The following is a 13,398-nucleotide window of genomic DNA, read 5'->3' as shown; positions in this document are numbered from 1 at the left end:
TTTTATCTTTAAAATGTTTATTACAGAAAAAATGCTGATACACTGCATTGATTAAGGTCTGCCAACACACAATTTACAGAAAAAGAAGAGTTTTAAAAAATTTTCTCCATAAGTAGCCTTCATATCACAGGAAATAAAATCATTGGAATGTTAACTGTGTTCCAGTATTTCAAGTTTGTTACAATTACAGCTAAGAAAAAGGAGTTAACATGTAATGGACAGTAATACAGTAAAAGGAGTACAAAGTTTAAGGAAATACTTCTGGTAATCTCAGCGAGAGCATCTGCTACTTCTTGACATCATTCCCCCCTTGTTCCCCTTAAAAGGGGCATTTAAAGTTATAGTGTAGGTAAGTTTAATCAGACAACTATAAAAGCTAAAAGTGCACCAGCAGAGAAATGGACGGAACCATACAGGTGCTGTGTCCAGATTTTGTCAATTTATAGTCTCCAAAAAATATGTAATTTCTCCCTTTGATTAAAAATAAAACCCAATTCTTTGAAGTGACAAAAAATTATATATATTACACTGTAAAAACAAACTAATACAGATTAATAATTCCAGTACTAAAACAAATTTAACTCCAAGTCTCAAAAGCTGCAATCACAATTATTCTTAATACGGCAGATTTTTCTTCAGTACATTAATTTATAACATTATAAATATTCTTCACTCCATACAGTTTTTTAAAATCAATACCTAGTGAGAATAGAGTATTGCACAGAAAGCTGAAACTAAGAGGTTCAACTTATAAAGTGCTGAAACCATTCCAAAGTTGTGCCATACTGTGGTTCTTTACTCATCATGGTTCATGTATCTTGAATACATTAAGAGTCCAGTGTGGCCACTTGATTGCAGGCTTTGAAGAAAAGACCATATGAGGTAGAAGAAACTCCTTCAGGTTCTGTGCCATGCTATGGACCACTGAGCTGGGCAAAGGGGTCTGTCACAGGAAAGGGCTCCAAAGCTTTCTCCGAGTTTTTCCAGTTGTGGAAATTTTCTCTGTACCATTCAACTAATATGGGAAGAATGTTGATGAGTCAAGCTGACCAGAGACAACAGAGAAATCCAAATATTCCACAAATACATGACTAACAACATGCTAATTGTTCTTTATGGAAGATTTTAGCCCATAATATTACAAAAAATCTAGTTTAAACTTTTAAAGTTCTTTATGCAAGACTTATTCTAGCACTAAAAAGTGATTAACTTTTTTCTTTTACGTCATGCAAATTCACTATTTAGAAAGCAGCCAATTTTATGTAAAATTCAAGAGTTATATTCAATCTCTTCAGCTTCTCATTAACTAAGCTATATACCCATTTCCCCCTTTTCCCTCTCCCTCCTCCCATCACTCCTAAATCAATGCAAAAGTCATCAGTCTTACTTGTTTTCGTTATTCCTTCTTTCCAAGGCACTTTGGGTCTCCAGCCTAAGTTGTGCATTTTTTCTGAACTCATTGGATATCTGAGGTCATTTGTAGGCCTGATAAAGTATAAAATGCACACAGAATCTGATTATACTGCTTCCTCAATTAGAGATGCAGTACCTACACTGTCTTCCAAGGAATATTAGATATGCTTCAATTTTGAAAATTCCCATCAACATAAACAGGTTGCATTGCCTTCAAAAAATATGTGGCAGCTGAGTGCAGCTACAACAACACAATTCAGTTTGTACAGTCAACTACTTGAAATTGACTAGAATAAATATTAATTAGTATTTTACTGGCACAAAAATAAACACAAAAATCACTGCCAACGCATTTGCACAAATCAGTGCATTTGCAACACAGAGCCACCATTTTCTAATATTAGCATTCATGTTTTTTACCCTGAAAACCCAGAAATTTACACATACTTCAGATTTAAAACACACAGGCTTTCAAAGGGGCATCATTGCAGTGGCTCATTAACTACATCAGCTTAGTAATACTGAATATGTAGAATCCCAAGCTGAAAGATTCAACACAGAAAGATACATCTGATATTTAAGCATGGCAGAAATTTTCACTTCCACAGTCTGGCAGATAGGTAGCCCAGTCTAGCATCCTGCACTGGCATATTGAATAGTCAAGGTACATGTGCAGGCACAAACTGAGCATTTATCACTTTTACTGTAACATGCTAATCTGAAGCAGAAGCAGAATTAATTTTTCCATAGCAAGTAACCCCCATGACCTTTAAGTCACTCATTATAGAATTATATAGTCATAAATTAGGTATATTAACAATTTTTTATAAGACCTCCACACTCCTGAAACATGTATTCCCATGTGGTTAGTTTTCCCCAGCCCATTTATGTTTAAACATTAGCAGACAAGGCCCAATACACGCGAAGAAACATCTCAAAATTAATTACACTGAGAACTCCTAAACACTCACATCATGTGAGCCAAAGGCAATTTGTTTGAAGTCCTGTAATACATTGAGATAGGATTCTGAAGAACATTTCCTTTTAAAAACAAAAGCTAGCACATTTTTAAAGACACTTCAGTTGCCATGATAACAATCTAACTGTGATCAGAAAGTAAGAATTCTAAAGGCCATAATACTTAACTGCTATCAGTAGACACATCATTTCTAATCACTCTGGAGAGAGTGATATCTAAAGTAAGCAGAGATTCATTGTTGCTGCAGAAAAGAAATGATATAAAAGAGCAGAGCCAAACCAAGCCTGAAATTAAGGATGGAAACATACAGCAAAAGCATACCTATGAAAGCTACCCATTTTTCCACTGCCCTAACTTTGGTACCTTAGAGCTTTACATCTACTTTTGAGATAGCAGCTTCAGCTTAAGATAGAAATCTAAAGTTAACTACACTCCACAGGCACATATTTCTGTCCGTGGAGACTGAGTCTTACTACAAAGTACATCTAAGTCTGAATTAGTCACATTAATGCCAAAATACTAAAGCTAGCAGTATTTTGGAACAGACGATGGAATTCATCTCACTCAGTGATGCTGAATAAAAAGTACACTGAATAAACTGTCCAAGCTACAGTTAAGGAAAGATTTAGTTGCTCTGTAAAACTTTTCCTCTTCCCAGAGCAGACTTCAGTAATGGCAAGTATGAAGTATGTTTGAAGACATATAGCATTACATGCTCCCCTTCAAGACATTTATTCTGACCTACAGATCCAAGTAATAAATGGAAGTCCTGATCATAGATATCAAATCCACTAGAAAAAAAAAAGAAAAAATTAAGGAAGCAAAACAGCTCTTACTCCCTAAAAAGTGTTCCCTCCTTTAGAGCAGAAACACTTCCACAAAAAACTATTTGGTTGTGAGTCTCAGAAAACCTGCAGGACAAAACTATCCTGCACGAGCAGCTCATCCTGCATGTCCTCCACATTTCTCACCTGTCTTTGACATAATCCATCCAGTGTTCCATTTCAGACTCTGAACTGGTCTTCTTTATCTGTCAAGAAGAAAAACAAGTTTCACTCCCATACATCTTGGGCTATCTAAACATATATTTAAAAACCAGTTTTTTTCTTAACAAACTTAAATCTTATTTAAAACTCCCACCAAATAAAAAAATATAAACCACAAACAGAAATGGTCTTTTGTATACTGAGTCTTCAAACCACCGAAATTATCAAAATTATCTTGAACATCTCCAACCTATCTCCTTCATTCAGAGCACTGCCAGAACATCCATAATCAAACTGTTAGATTTTAATAGTGCCACATTCTCAGACTAAAATTAAAGCAGTCAGCATGGAAAAAAATGGGTAATTACTCATGATGCCAGTCAGGATAATTGATAGAGCAGCCCAGCACAGGACAGCCCATACTGCAAACTTACACAGTCCAGCTGCCACAGAAAGGGTAGCACATCATTCTGCTGCAAGGATCTTCCAACAGCCACCACAAGTCTAAGCTCTTTCAGAGCTACAGAAGGTCTGTGTAATTATTTATATGTGCAATGAAAACCAGTAACAAAAAGCATCAGAACTCTTTACTCACTAAATGGATTAGCTCCTTAGCAAGCTGGGCAATGGACATCTCAAAGTTAGTTCCAATGTTATAAATTTCACCTGGTTTCCCCTCCTTCAGGACAGTAAGGAATGCTTCTACCACATCAGTTGCATAAAGGAAATTCCTTCTCTGAAGTCCAGAACCATGAATACAGCTTAAGACAAGAAAGAGACAAAAAAAGTTTTTTAGTTCTCAAATAGACACATTCAATTTAACTGGACTGTTTTTAGCAGTTTTGCTGTTAGATGGTGCCTGAAGGTACCTTAAGTAGCTGACATGCAAACAATCCTTTACTTTAAGGAAATCCTGCTATTAAAATAAGTGATTCAGAACTTTGTTTTGTAGTTATCATTTTACAAACTAATACGTATTTATAACTGCAATTACAGTTTTATAGCAGAAATACTACCGAAAAATGTGAGTTACCTACCATTTTCTGTTCTGTTGCAACAAAGATATAAACTTTGGAATAACCTAAGGAATTGAACAATAACAAAAAAAATTACTCCACTATTTTACAAGCTGTTATTCTACAAAGAATAAGGAACTTCAACAGTTATGAAGCGTTAAGTATTTTAATAAGATTCTTTAAATACTTCTAAGTTTTATTAAATATATTGAAAGAATATATCAAGCCTAGAAACTGCAAGGATTTTGGTTATTAAGAGTACATGCCTTTACTGTATTGTAAGCCTTATCTTTCTGGCTGTTACAAATGTAACAGTTTTTCAAAAATAAAAAAGTTTCCATTACTTTTGCACATGGCAGTGAATTACAAACTAGAAATATTATTACCAACAGTTCAGAACAAGGTTTAAACATCCAACAAACTGCAGTAATTCTAGAAACCAAGAGTTGTAAAAATAGTTAAATTTGGAAGAGAATCAACAGAGAATTTTAAGACAAGAGACAACAGATAAACAGAATTTTAAGACAACAAGACAACAGATAAACACAGATCAAGTGACAGTGTGCTCACTGCACAAAGATTTACATTATGTTAATCTAAAAGCTTAGATCCATTCATAATGCCCCAGATACTTCAGAACAGTTACCCCCACTATTAAAGTCCCTAAACTGAAGCCACTAGAAAAGTACTCAAATTACCTAAATTTAACTTCCTGCTCTAAAGACAGGAGCAGAATACTAGATAAAACGAAAAGTTCATGTAGCCCAGTGCTGTGTTTTTAGCAGTAACTACAATTTGGTATGCAAAGAAAAATATAGGTAAGTCAAAAGCTAGCAAATACATCCCCTAAGATACCCCCAACAATCATGCAACCTGTAGCAAGACACAGATCAATGAAAAATGCACTCTAAAAGCCATTGCTTATCCACCTGCAATAATGCAGGTGAAAATAAATGTATTTGGGAAAAAAAAAAAAAAAAACAAAACCACAAAAGGTAAAAAGCAATTTAAATTAAAAAACAGCTCCACAGAACTGTAAAACATAGCTACATTTTCCACCAGTTCCAAACTGCAAAGAGTACATGTGATGATTACTTTCAACAGTGTATTTCCATTCACTAACCAAGCAGATTCAGGTATTGACTTAAAAAGGCAATTCCTTCTCACAAGTAACTGCTCTAAATAGTTATCCTGCAAGGTCTGTATGAAAACAGGCAAAGACAAGTCACTTTACACTACTTCTCACCTTATATCTGAATGTTATAGTTCCATCTTACTTATTTTCTGTGCAGGTTGGAACATCCCTTTCTATACCAGACATTGTATTCTCAGTTTACTTTTTGAAATGTTTCCCTTACTTATTGAACACTCACAATTATAGAACATGACATGAGTTTATGTAATTTGTAGGGGAACTCTGTCAAAATATCTTTTGAAAAATAGAAAAATTACAAAACAAAGTTGCTGTCATAAAATTCATTTAAACTACAAGTCTCTAATTGAAGTTTTATCAACAACCAAAAAATATGTGTTCAGGGTAAGACACATTAGTGCAAGCTCAAAATACATAATCACATTAATTCCAAGAGTGCTTTTTTCAAAGCACTCTTCCACACACTTTTTCATCCCATGCACATGAGAAAAAAGTAACATCACTGCAACCCTGAATTCTGCTACACTGAAGCTCAGAGTAAAGCACAGTTTAACTTACTTTTTCTGGATACTGATGTGGTCCATAAACATTACTGCTCCGTGTGATGACAACTGGGAACTGGAGAGCATTAAACATACACGTGATTACATAAGCAAGCATATACCAGTAAAAATCTGTACCTTCCTGCTGATCAATAAACAAACCAACATATGCACAGTGCTTGCACAAAAATCTGCAAGCCCTTACAAACATTAGTGAACTAAGCTTTCTATATTTCTGTCGAAGAGGCAAAGGCCTCCAGCCTTCTCAGCCTGTCAGGAGCACCACCAGTGACGAATGTTTGAAATCTCTCTAGCTCTGGAACCACCGCAGGACATTGCATATGTGTATCTGGTTGACTGAAGACTGGCTTACTCCTACTTATTCCAGTATGTTTCACAGGTCATTAACATCCTGTTCTTGTTCACTTTAGAGCAAAAACATCATATATCAAAAATAGAAGTCTAAAATATCCAAAATGTGGATAAATGTGTTTGCTTAAACAAATCTGACTAGAAGCGATTTCTCTTGGTTTTTTTTTTTTTTGCTTTAACTATAAGCCTAGTCTTGATGCAATTTGATTTATGCATGTGTAATACTTTTGTATTCCTGCAAGCTTAGCACTGATTTTTAAAATTCCTAATGTTCTTTTTGACCATTTTATCAAAGCACATTTTTAGATATTACAGCTCAGATTTAAAAAACAAAACTTAAAAACATTTGATCTGTCCCCACTGTCTTGCAGTGTATCTTCATAACTTATTGATGGAGATTCTCTAACACATCTGAACTACAAGACTAACAATAAGGAAAGAGTTGGCACTGTGAGGACTAGTACTGATTTTTCTTTTATACTCTTACATACAAAATACAGACACTAAATTACAGGCTTCAGAATTTTTGAAGCTTCCATGGACTTACTTGGTACCTTTCCCAGTAAGACTGAACAAAACACTCTGCAGCTGCTTTAGAGGAGGCATAGGGATTTGTTGGACGTTTTGGTGAGGATTCATCAAATTCCTAAAATGAAAAGAAAAATTTGCGTTGCTCAATTTCTTTTGCCCAGATAAGTCTTAAAGTTACAAAAGAAATAAAAATCCATAGATATCCAAGCACATCAGCCTAATAAAGTCCCCTTACAACAGAAGACCATAACAAAAAAGGTATTTACTGAACACAGGAGACAGACAGAGTACCAGCAGTAATATTTTTATACTTGTAACAGAGTTACCTCACAGCAGCAGGTCCTCAGATTTTTATCTTATTAAATAATCACTGTTGCTAGACAGGCTTAATATTTTTCAGGTTCATATTGCCTCAGAGAGCAATTAGGCCACCATTAGCAAATTCACCTTTCAGCAAATAAAAGGAGTCTTTTCTTAAATTTTTGTGTAACTTTATTTCTTTAAAAAATGTAGAATTGCAACCCAAAAGCTTCCAAAGCAAGGCTTCAACAATTCTGACCAGTTCCAGCACAGGTATCTTCCAGACTATCCTGACACTTTAATCTATTCTCACTTGAAGAGAGAAAAAAACAAACCCAAAGAAGGAGGGATACTACCCAAGGTGTGATTGGTAACAATCACCTTAACGTGATTAAAACACTCACTGTTCTTGTCTAACCTTTGCCTCTGAAATGAAATGGCCTTCCTCCCCTCAAAAAAAAATTCTAGTGTGATTCACAAAGAGAAGAAAAAAAGAGATTAAAGTTCTCTTTTCAAGGCCCAGAGACAGAAAAAATTCACTTGAAGGTATCAGCCAAGCCACGGGTCTACACACAAGAAAATATCATCCTTAGGTATCACAAAAGCCCACAGATGGAAGCTGTGTTGAAGGAACTGATAAAGACACTGTGATAATAAGGAAGTGCATAGAACTCTTCTGAAATCCATTAATATTTCCAGGGACTATGGCAACAGGCTCCTTGACTTTATTTATGCCTTTAAAAAGATGAACATGCATAATTTGCCTTTTTACTGAGCTAAATTACATTTCCTGAATTAAGGTCAGGTATAAATTCTCAAAAATCAAAGATGTGCACATAACAACAAGAAACATCTGAATATTTATTACAGTAATACAGGAATTGTTTTCTATTTGAACTGTCACTGCCTACACCTCTGTTAATATCTTAGCTAGAATATAAAGCAGTTCCCCACCTGTTAAGCTGTGTGTGCACATTACTGAAGTTCTCATGAATGCTCCAGGACAAAACCTGTACAATACACTCCTTTGATACTATCTCTGAGTAGTGACACCATTCATGACTCAAATCTCACAATAAACACTCAATATAAAACAAGCTGTGAAAAAAAACCAAAAAAAAACCCAAAAAAACCAAAACAGGACAATTTTGATACTCAGCTTTCTAGAAGCCACCAGTGCTTACTTAAAGTCAAACATTTACAGAGGCCAAGAAAAGTTAGACTCAACTTTGTTTTCACTATTAAAAGCAGGTAAACTAGAAAAATCCTCATACATTTTTAAACTCACCTCATCAGTGCTACCTCCATATACTTCATCTGTACTAACATAGACAAATTTCTCCACATTGGCTTCATGTGCAGCAGCAACCAGCACATTGGTGCCATAAACATTCACGTAGGTGAATTCCAGGGCATGCCAAAATGAAAGATCTACATTAAAAAATACAGACAATTCTGATTAATATTTACAAGACAAGGGCTATAAATTAAATTTAGCAAGACAGGGCTATAGGTTCCACTTGAAGGCTGCAATATAGACCTGTCAGACAGCAAGGTCCTTATTAAATGAAGGCCCCTTCTACACTTACTTGAAGACAAAAATCCTTGTTCTCAACAAGAGGCTGGAATCATGAGCAAAAGCTTGCTGGTTATGGATTTTTTTTAATCTAAAATAGCATTGGCTAAGTACAGTAAGGAAAGTGTCATTCAAAGACAGCTGCAAGATGCAGTAATATGGACCCATGACTAATAACTCATCAGCAGCTGTTTTGATTCTCACAGCTGTTCCCCTGACCTAATGACTTTGTGCCTATCAAATCTGACAATTTCAAGAAGTATTTTCCTGGAGAATTCTTTGAGGATTTCTTCTCATGATGGATGGAGTATGGTGGGGATTGCTCTTTCTAACAGTGATACTGAAAAGCAGCCATCTGAAATATGCACTTTATAATTCATTCTCTCTTTTTAGCACAGAGACAAGATTCCAGTGGCATTTATGCCTAATCCTTCAGCTTTCACACTGTTTCCTCATGTGACATTGGAGCCAATTAAGTAAAAACTTCAGACTATGTACAAAGCCCCACTCCACTGTCTTTATGACTCCCTCAGTACATTGTCAGCTACGTGTCAGTCTAGATAGAATTTAAAAATGTAATGCAGACAAAAAGGTACATTACCATTTATATGCAATGAAAACAAGGCAACAGTTAGATTAAGAACTTTTTAAATCGAGGCTGTGAATCCCTCTGAGTTAAAAAGGACACCAGATGCTCACTCATGTGATTTGTAGAGACAAATTGGATCCTTGATTTATATGAAGACAAAAGACAAAAGGTAGGCTGGCACATATTTCAAGCAGGTATAGCCATGGAAAACAATACCAAAACATGCAGCAATGCTCACCTACATGTGTTTGGGCTGCAAAATGAAGCACTATATCTATTTTCTCAGTTTCAAAGAGCTGCTTTATAAAATCAGGTTCACAAATATCCCCCTAAACAGGAAAGAAAAAAAAAGGCAAATTATTTTTGATAGAAAATAGTCAGCTTCCCTTTATACCAAGTGTCACATAAGAAACCATTACAAAGGGAACACAGGATATAAACAGCACTATCAACTGAGTTCTGGGCCACTTATCAATGCCATGTCTAAAATAAGACCATACATAAAATTTCACCCATTTTTTAAAAAATCCTAAATGAAACTTATTTCAGAATTTATATTACTATTAACATTAGAAATAGCAATGTGCCAAAAAAACACACAACAAAAGTACAGCGTGGAGCTCAAACACTGAGGCTGAAATTCCAAGTTTCCAGAGCAAGTAAGAGTTCCCAGTCTGGCAAGCTGGCAGGGACATCTAGTGGTACTGCAAAATCTGAGAAGCAGATTCCCACTAAGGGGGATTAGATTATGTCTTGCAAGGGCTTTGCTGTTTGCTGTTTATTTGGGTGATTTATTTTTTAATTGACATATTTTTTTAAGAGACATTATTTTGAACTAAATGGCTAGTTACTGATTTTTTTTTAATGAAATTCAAGCTTAGTACATGCACGCTGAACAGCACCAGAAATTGTGATTAAAACATATGTTTCATACAGTCCCCGAGTCAAATTTTCTAAACTTACTGTTCTACTTTCCAAAACAGACTTCCTTTCTACAGTACCACTAGAGAATACATCCTTCTTGCTGTCTCCTAAGGTCAGGACCAATGTTACAGTTCTAATTATAAGGGCTGCACATTGGAAATTATCTTTTCCAGCACATTTTTTCCTGTCAGTGTAAACTGCTTGGTTGCATACCAGCTGGATGTTAAGCTGTGATCATAACCCCCATACTGAAATAAAGGGGTGGTGCATAAAAACATAAACAGCCATGGGGGTCACCAACAGGTCAGGGCAAATTCAGCTTCCAGCCTCACCTAAATGTAAGGAAAAAGGCAAGTTGACATCTACTACATCTGAGAAAGGTGCTGTTTCAGCAAACTGAGCTATAAGCATTTCTCAGATGTCCTGCAACCCTTGGCAGACCCCAAGACAGAGGGATGAGCACCAGCACTGCCTTTTGTAGACAGGAGGAACCTCAGCATACAAGCCCAAATATTGATCTGAACAATAAATCAAAATCCATCTCCTGTCTGAAGACAAAACTGTGAAAGCAGTACACCAAAAATCTGTAAAAAGTCACATTTTGTGGAATGAAAGGTTCTATCACCTGGATAAACTTGTAGTTTTCCTTCCCAGAGACAGTTTCAAGATTCTTCAAGCTTGCACAGTAGTCGAGCTAAAGAGAAATACCACACAACATCAGTAAGTGGGCTTCATGGAAGCAAAAAGGCTACTCAAACCCAACCTAACCACTGGAAAGTCTAAGAAAAAAGTAAAAACTTATTTTAAAAAAATCTACTTCACAAGCAGATGAGAAGCTTTAAAAGCAAAAATCTTCAAAAGAAACCCTAACTGCAAAAATTCTTAAACAGATATTTAGAGCTTGAAGTCTTGTTCTTTTTCTGAACACCACTTGACTGGTTTTTTGTGCACAGAAACAAATGGAAAGTCAAACAAAAATGAGTAACAATAAGCCATATAAATTTCAACATATTATAGATTACATGATAAATCACTTAAAACAAGTTGCCCATATCAAGAAAGAAAATAAGGTATTATTACCTTATCCAGATTTATAATCAGATAGTTTGGATAGTTTTTCACAAGGGAGACAACTACATGTGAAGCACTGCAGGATAGAAGAAAAACATATTTTACAGTTATAAACTTGGCTTTAAGGTATTAAAGAGATGAAAAAATACAAATAAATTCAGCGTTTTCAAAAGTCTTAGGGGGAAGAAGGGGATATATTCAAGACAAATGGAAGAAAAATTCAAAGATATTTTAACACATCAACATTATTCTAATATATATTCTATACATTATCCTAATTTCCTATATGTAAGGTTAAGAAACTAAAAATCAGAACAAAAGTTCATCCTGTAATGAAAGAAATCAGCACTGCCCACAGTCACTAAAAAAAAAAAAAAAAAAAAAAAAAAAACCTGTTATAGGCATATTCAGTTGCCACTGTAACATATTTTTGCAATCTAAAGCTTACATATTAGGTATCAGGGAGAACCAAACAGTCAACACTCCTAACCCACGACAGTGACTGCCACACTCACGTCTCTGACACTGCTGCTAGGTGTAAGTGACAACCAGACAACCAGGTGGCACTGCCCCTTTGGCACGGTCTTGTGTACATGGAACTCATTCTGAGAGTTCAGGTCAGTTCTGGGTTATTCATACACAGAAATTTTACCCTCTCACAGCTTCCACACACTGAGGGGCTCAAGCTTAATTCGGGCCAGACCCTTCTCTGACTCAAACTGAGCCCACAGCACTGGGGGTTGATACGGGAAATGGCAGCTGGCTCGAAGCCCTGCCACCTTCAACCCGAAGAATCCATTAGGCTGGAAAAGACCCGAGATGATCGAGTCCAACTTACGACCAAACACAAGGGTTAACCCCTTGTTAACCAGACCACGGCATTAAGCCCCATGTCCAGTCGTTTCCTGAACACCTACAGGGGCAGTGACTCCTGACCTCCCTGGGCAGCCCATTCCAATATCCAATCATCTTTTCTATGAATAAATTCTTTCTAGCGTCCACCCTAAACCTCCGCAGGCTCAGCTTAGACTGCGTCCTTTCGTCCTGCCTGGGAAATAAGGCTGAACCCCACCTGGCTACACCTCTCTTTCAGGGAGTTGAAGAGACGATAAGGTTGTTTCGCCTGAGGCTCCAGGCAAAACAACCCCAGCTCCCTCAGTCGCTCCCCGTAAGGTCTGTGCTCCAGGCCTTTCCCCAGCTCCGCTGCCTTCCTCTGGGCAGCCCCGTCCCGGCCGAGGCCGAGCACCGACCGCCAGCGCCAGGCGGTCCCTCCTTCCCCTCCTGGCCGGCCGCAGCGAAGGCCGGCGCGGGCAGGCTCCCAGCTCGTCCTCCGGCACTCACCACCTCCAAACCCAGACACGGGCGAGCCACCAGCGGCCCCTGAGTGAGCGCGGCCCGAGCCAGCGGCGCCGAGGAACCGGCCCGGGATGGACAAAGGGCGGCAGCACCGCGGGACCCCCACCCGCCACGTCTCGTCCGTGCTCCCGGACAGGAGACCGGCGGCCCCCCGCTCCGGCCCCGCGGGCTCACTCACATGAAGCCGGCGCCGCCCGTCACCAGGACCCGCTTCTCGAACGGCGGCGGCGCCGCGGGGCCCGCCCGCCCCGACATCGTCCGCGCTTTACGGCACCAGCCCCTCACTACCTGTCCCCCACGGCTGCACGTCAGCGGTACGCGCCCGTGGGTTTCACGGGCAGAGTCGCAGCGCCTACAAGAGGTTCATTGGAAGATCGCCTTCCTCGCTCCCCGCGCGGCCCCAAGAGCGGAGCTGTCACCCTCTGGGAGGCCACTGACAGCGGGGCGGGCGTGGCGCCTGAAAAAGGCCAATACTCCCCCTCCGCATTCAGCGGCAACCAGCCGTCTCTTTTACGACTCTGGCCCTTTCAACTTACGGCCGGACCTGGCAACGGGACACGTTGCCGCAGGGGCGGGGCCTGGCGCTCGGT

The 13,398-nt window shown here is 38.3% G+C and overlaps 1 protein-coding gene across 2 annotated transcripts; it reads right to left on the bottom strand.

Annotated features, from left to right (window-relative positions):
• On the bottom strand, positions 1 to 13,332 carry TGDS (TDP-glucose 4,6-dehydratase). 2 transcript variants are annotated; one of them, XM_054627852.2, is made up of 12 exons: positions 12,987 to 13,331; positions 11,462 to 11,528; positions 11,007 to 11,075; positions 9,696 to 9,786; positions 8,581 to 8,723; positions 7,009 to 7,107; positions 6,106 to 6,165; positions 4,416 to 4,459; positions 3,974 to 4,139; positions 3,364 to 3,422; positions 1,388 to 1,485; positions 1 to 1,015 (listed from the first exon to the last, which is right to left on the bottom strand). In XM_054627852.2, exons 1-12 carry the CDS (start codon positions 13,061 to 13,063, stop codon positions 915 to 917), a joined length of 1,074 nt encoding a protein of 357 aa, XP_054483827.1. In that variant the 5' UTR covers positions 13,064 to 13,331; the 3' UTR covers positions 1 to 914. The 2 variants fall into 2 exon arrangements, with proteins under 2 accessions (XP_054483827.1, XP_054483828.1); XM_054627853.2 differs by lacking the exon at positions 8,581 to 8,723 and having other exon boundaries at positions 9,700 to 9,786; positions 12,987 to 13,332.
• Positions 13,333 to 13,398: the final 66 nt, after the last annotated feature.

This window comes from Agelaius phoeniceus, chromosome 2 (genome assembly GCF_051311805.1).
Source record: "Agelaius phoeniceus isolate bAgePho1 chromosome 2, bAgePho1.hap1, whole genome shotgun sequence".
In the NCBI taxonomy this organism is placed as follows: Eukaryota; Metazoa; Chordata; class Aves; order Passeriformes; family Icteridae; genus Agelaius; species Agelaius phoeniceus.
Note: the sequence above shows the minus strand (reverse complement) of the source record. Positions and strands in the feature narration are given on the sequence as shown.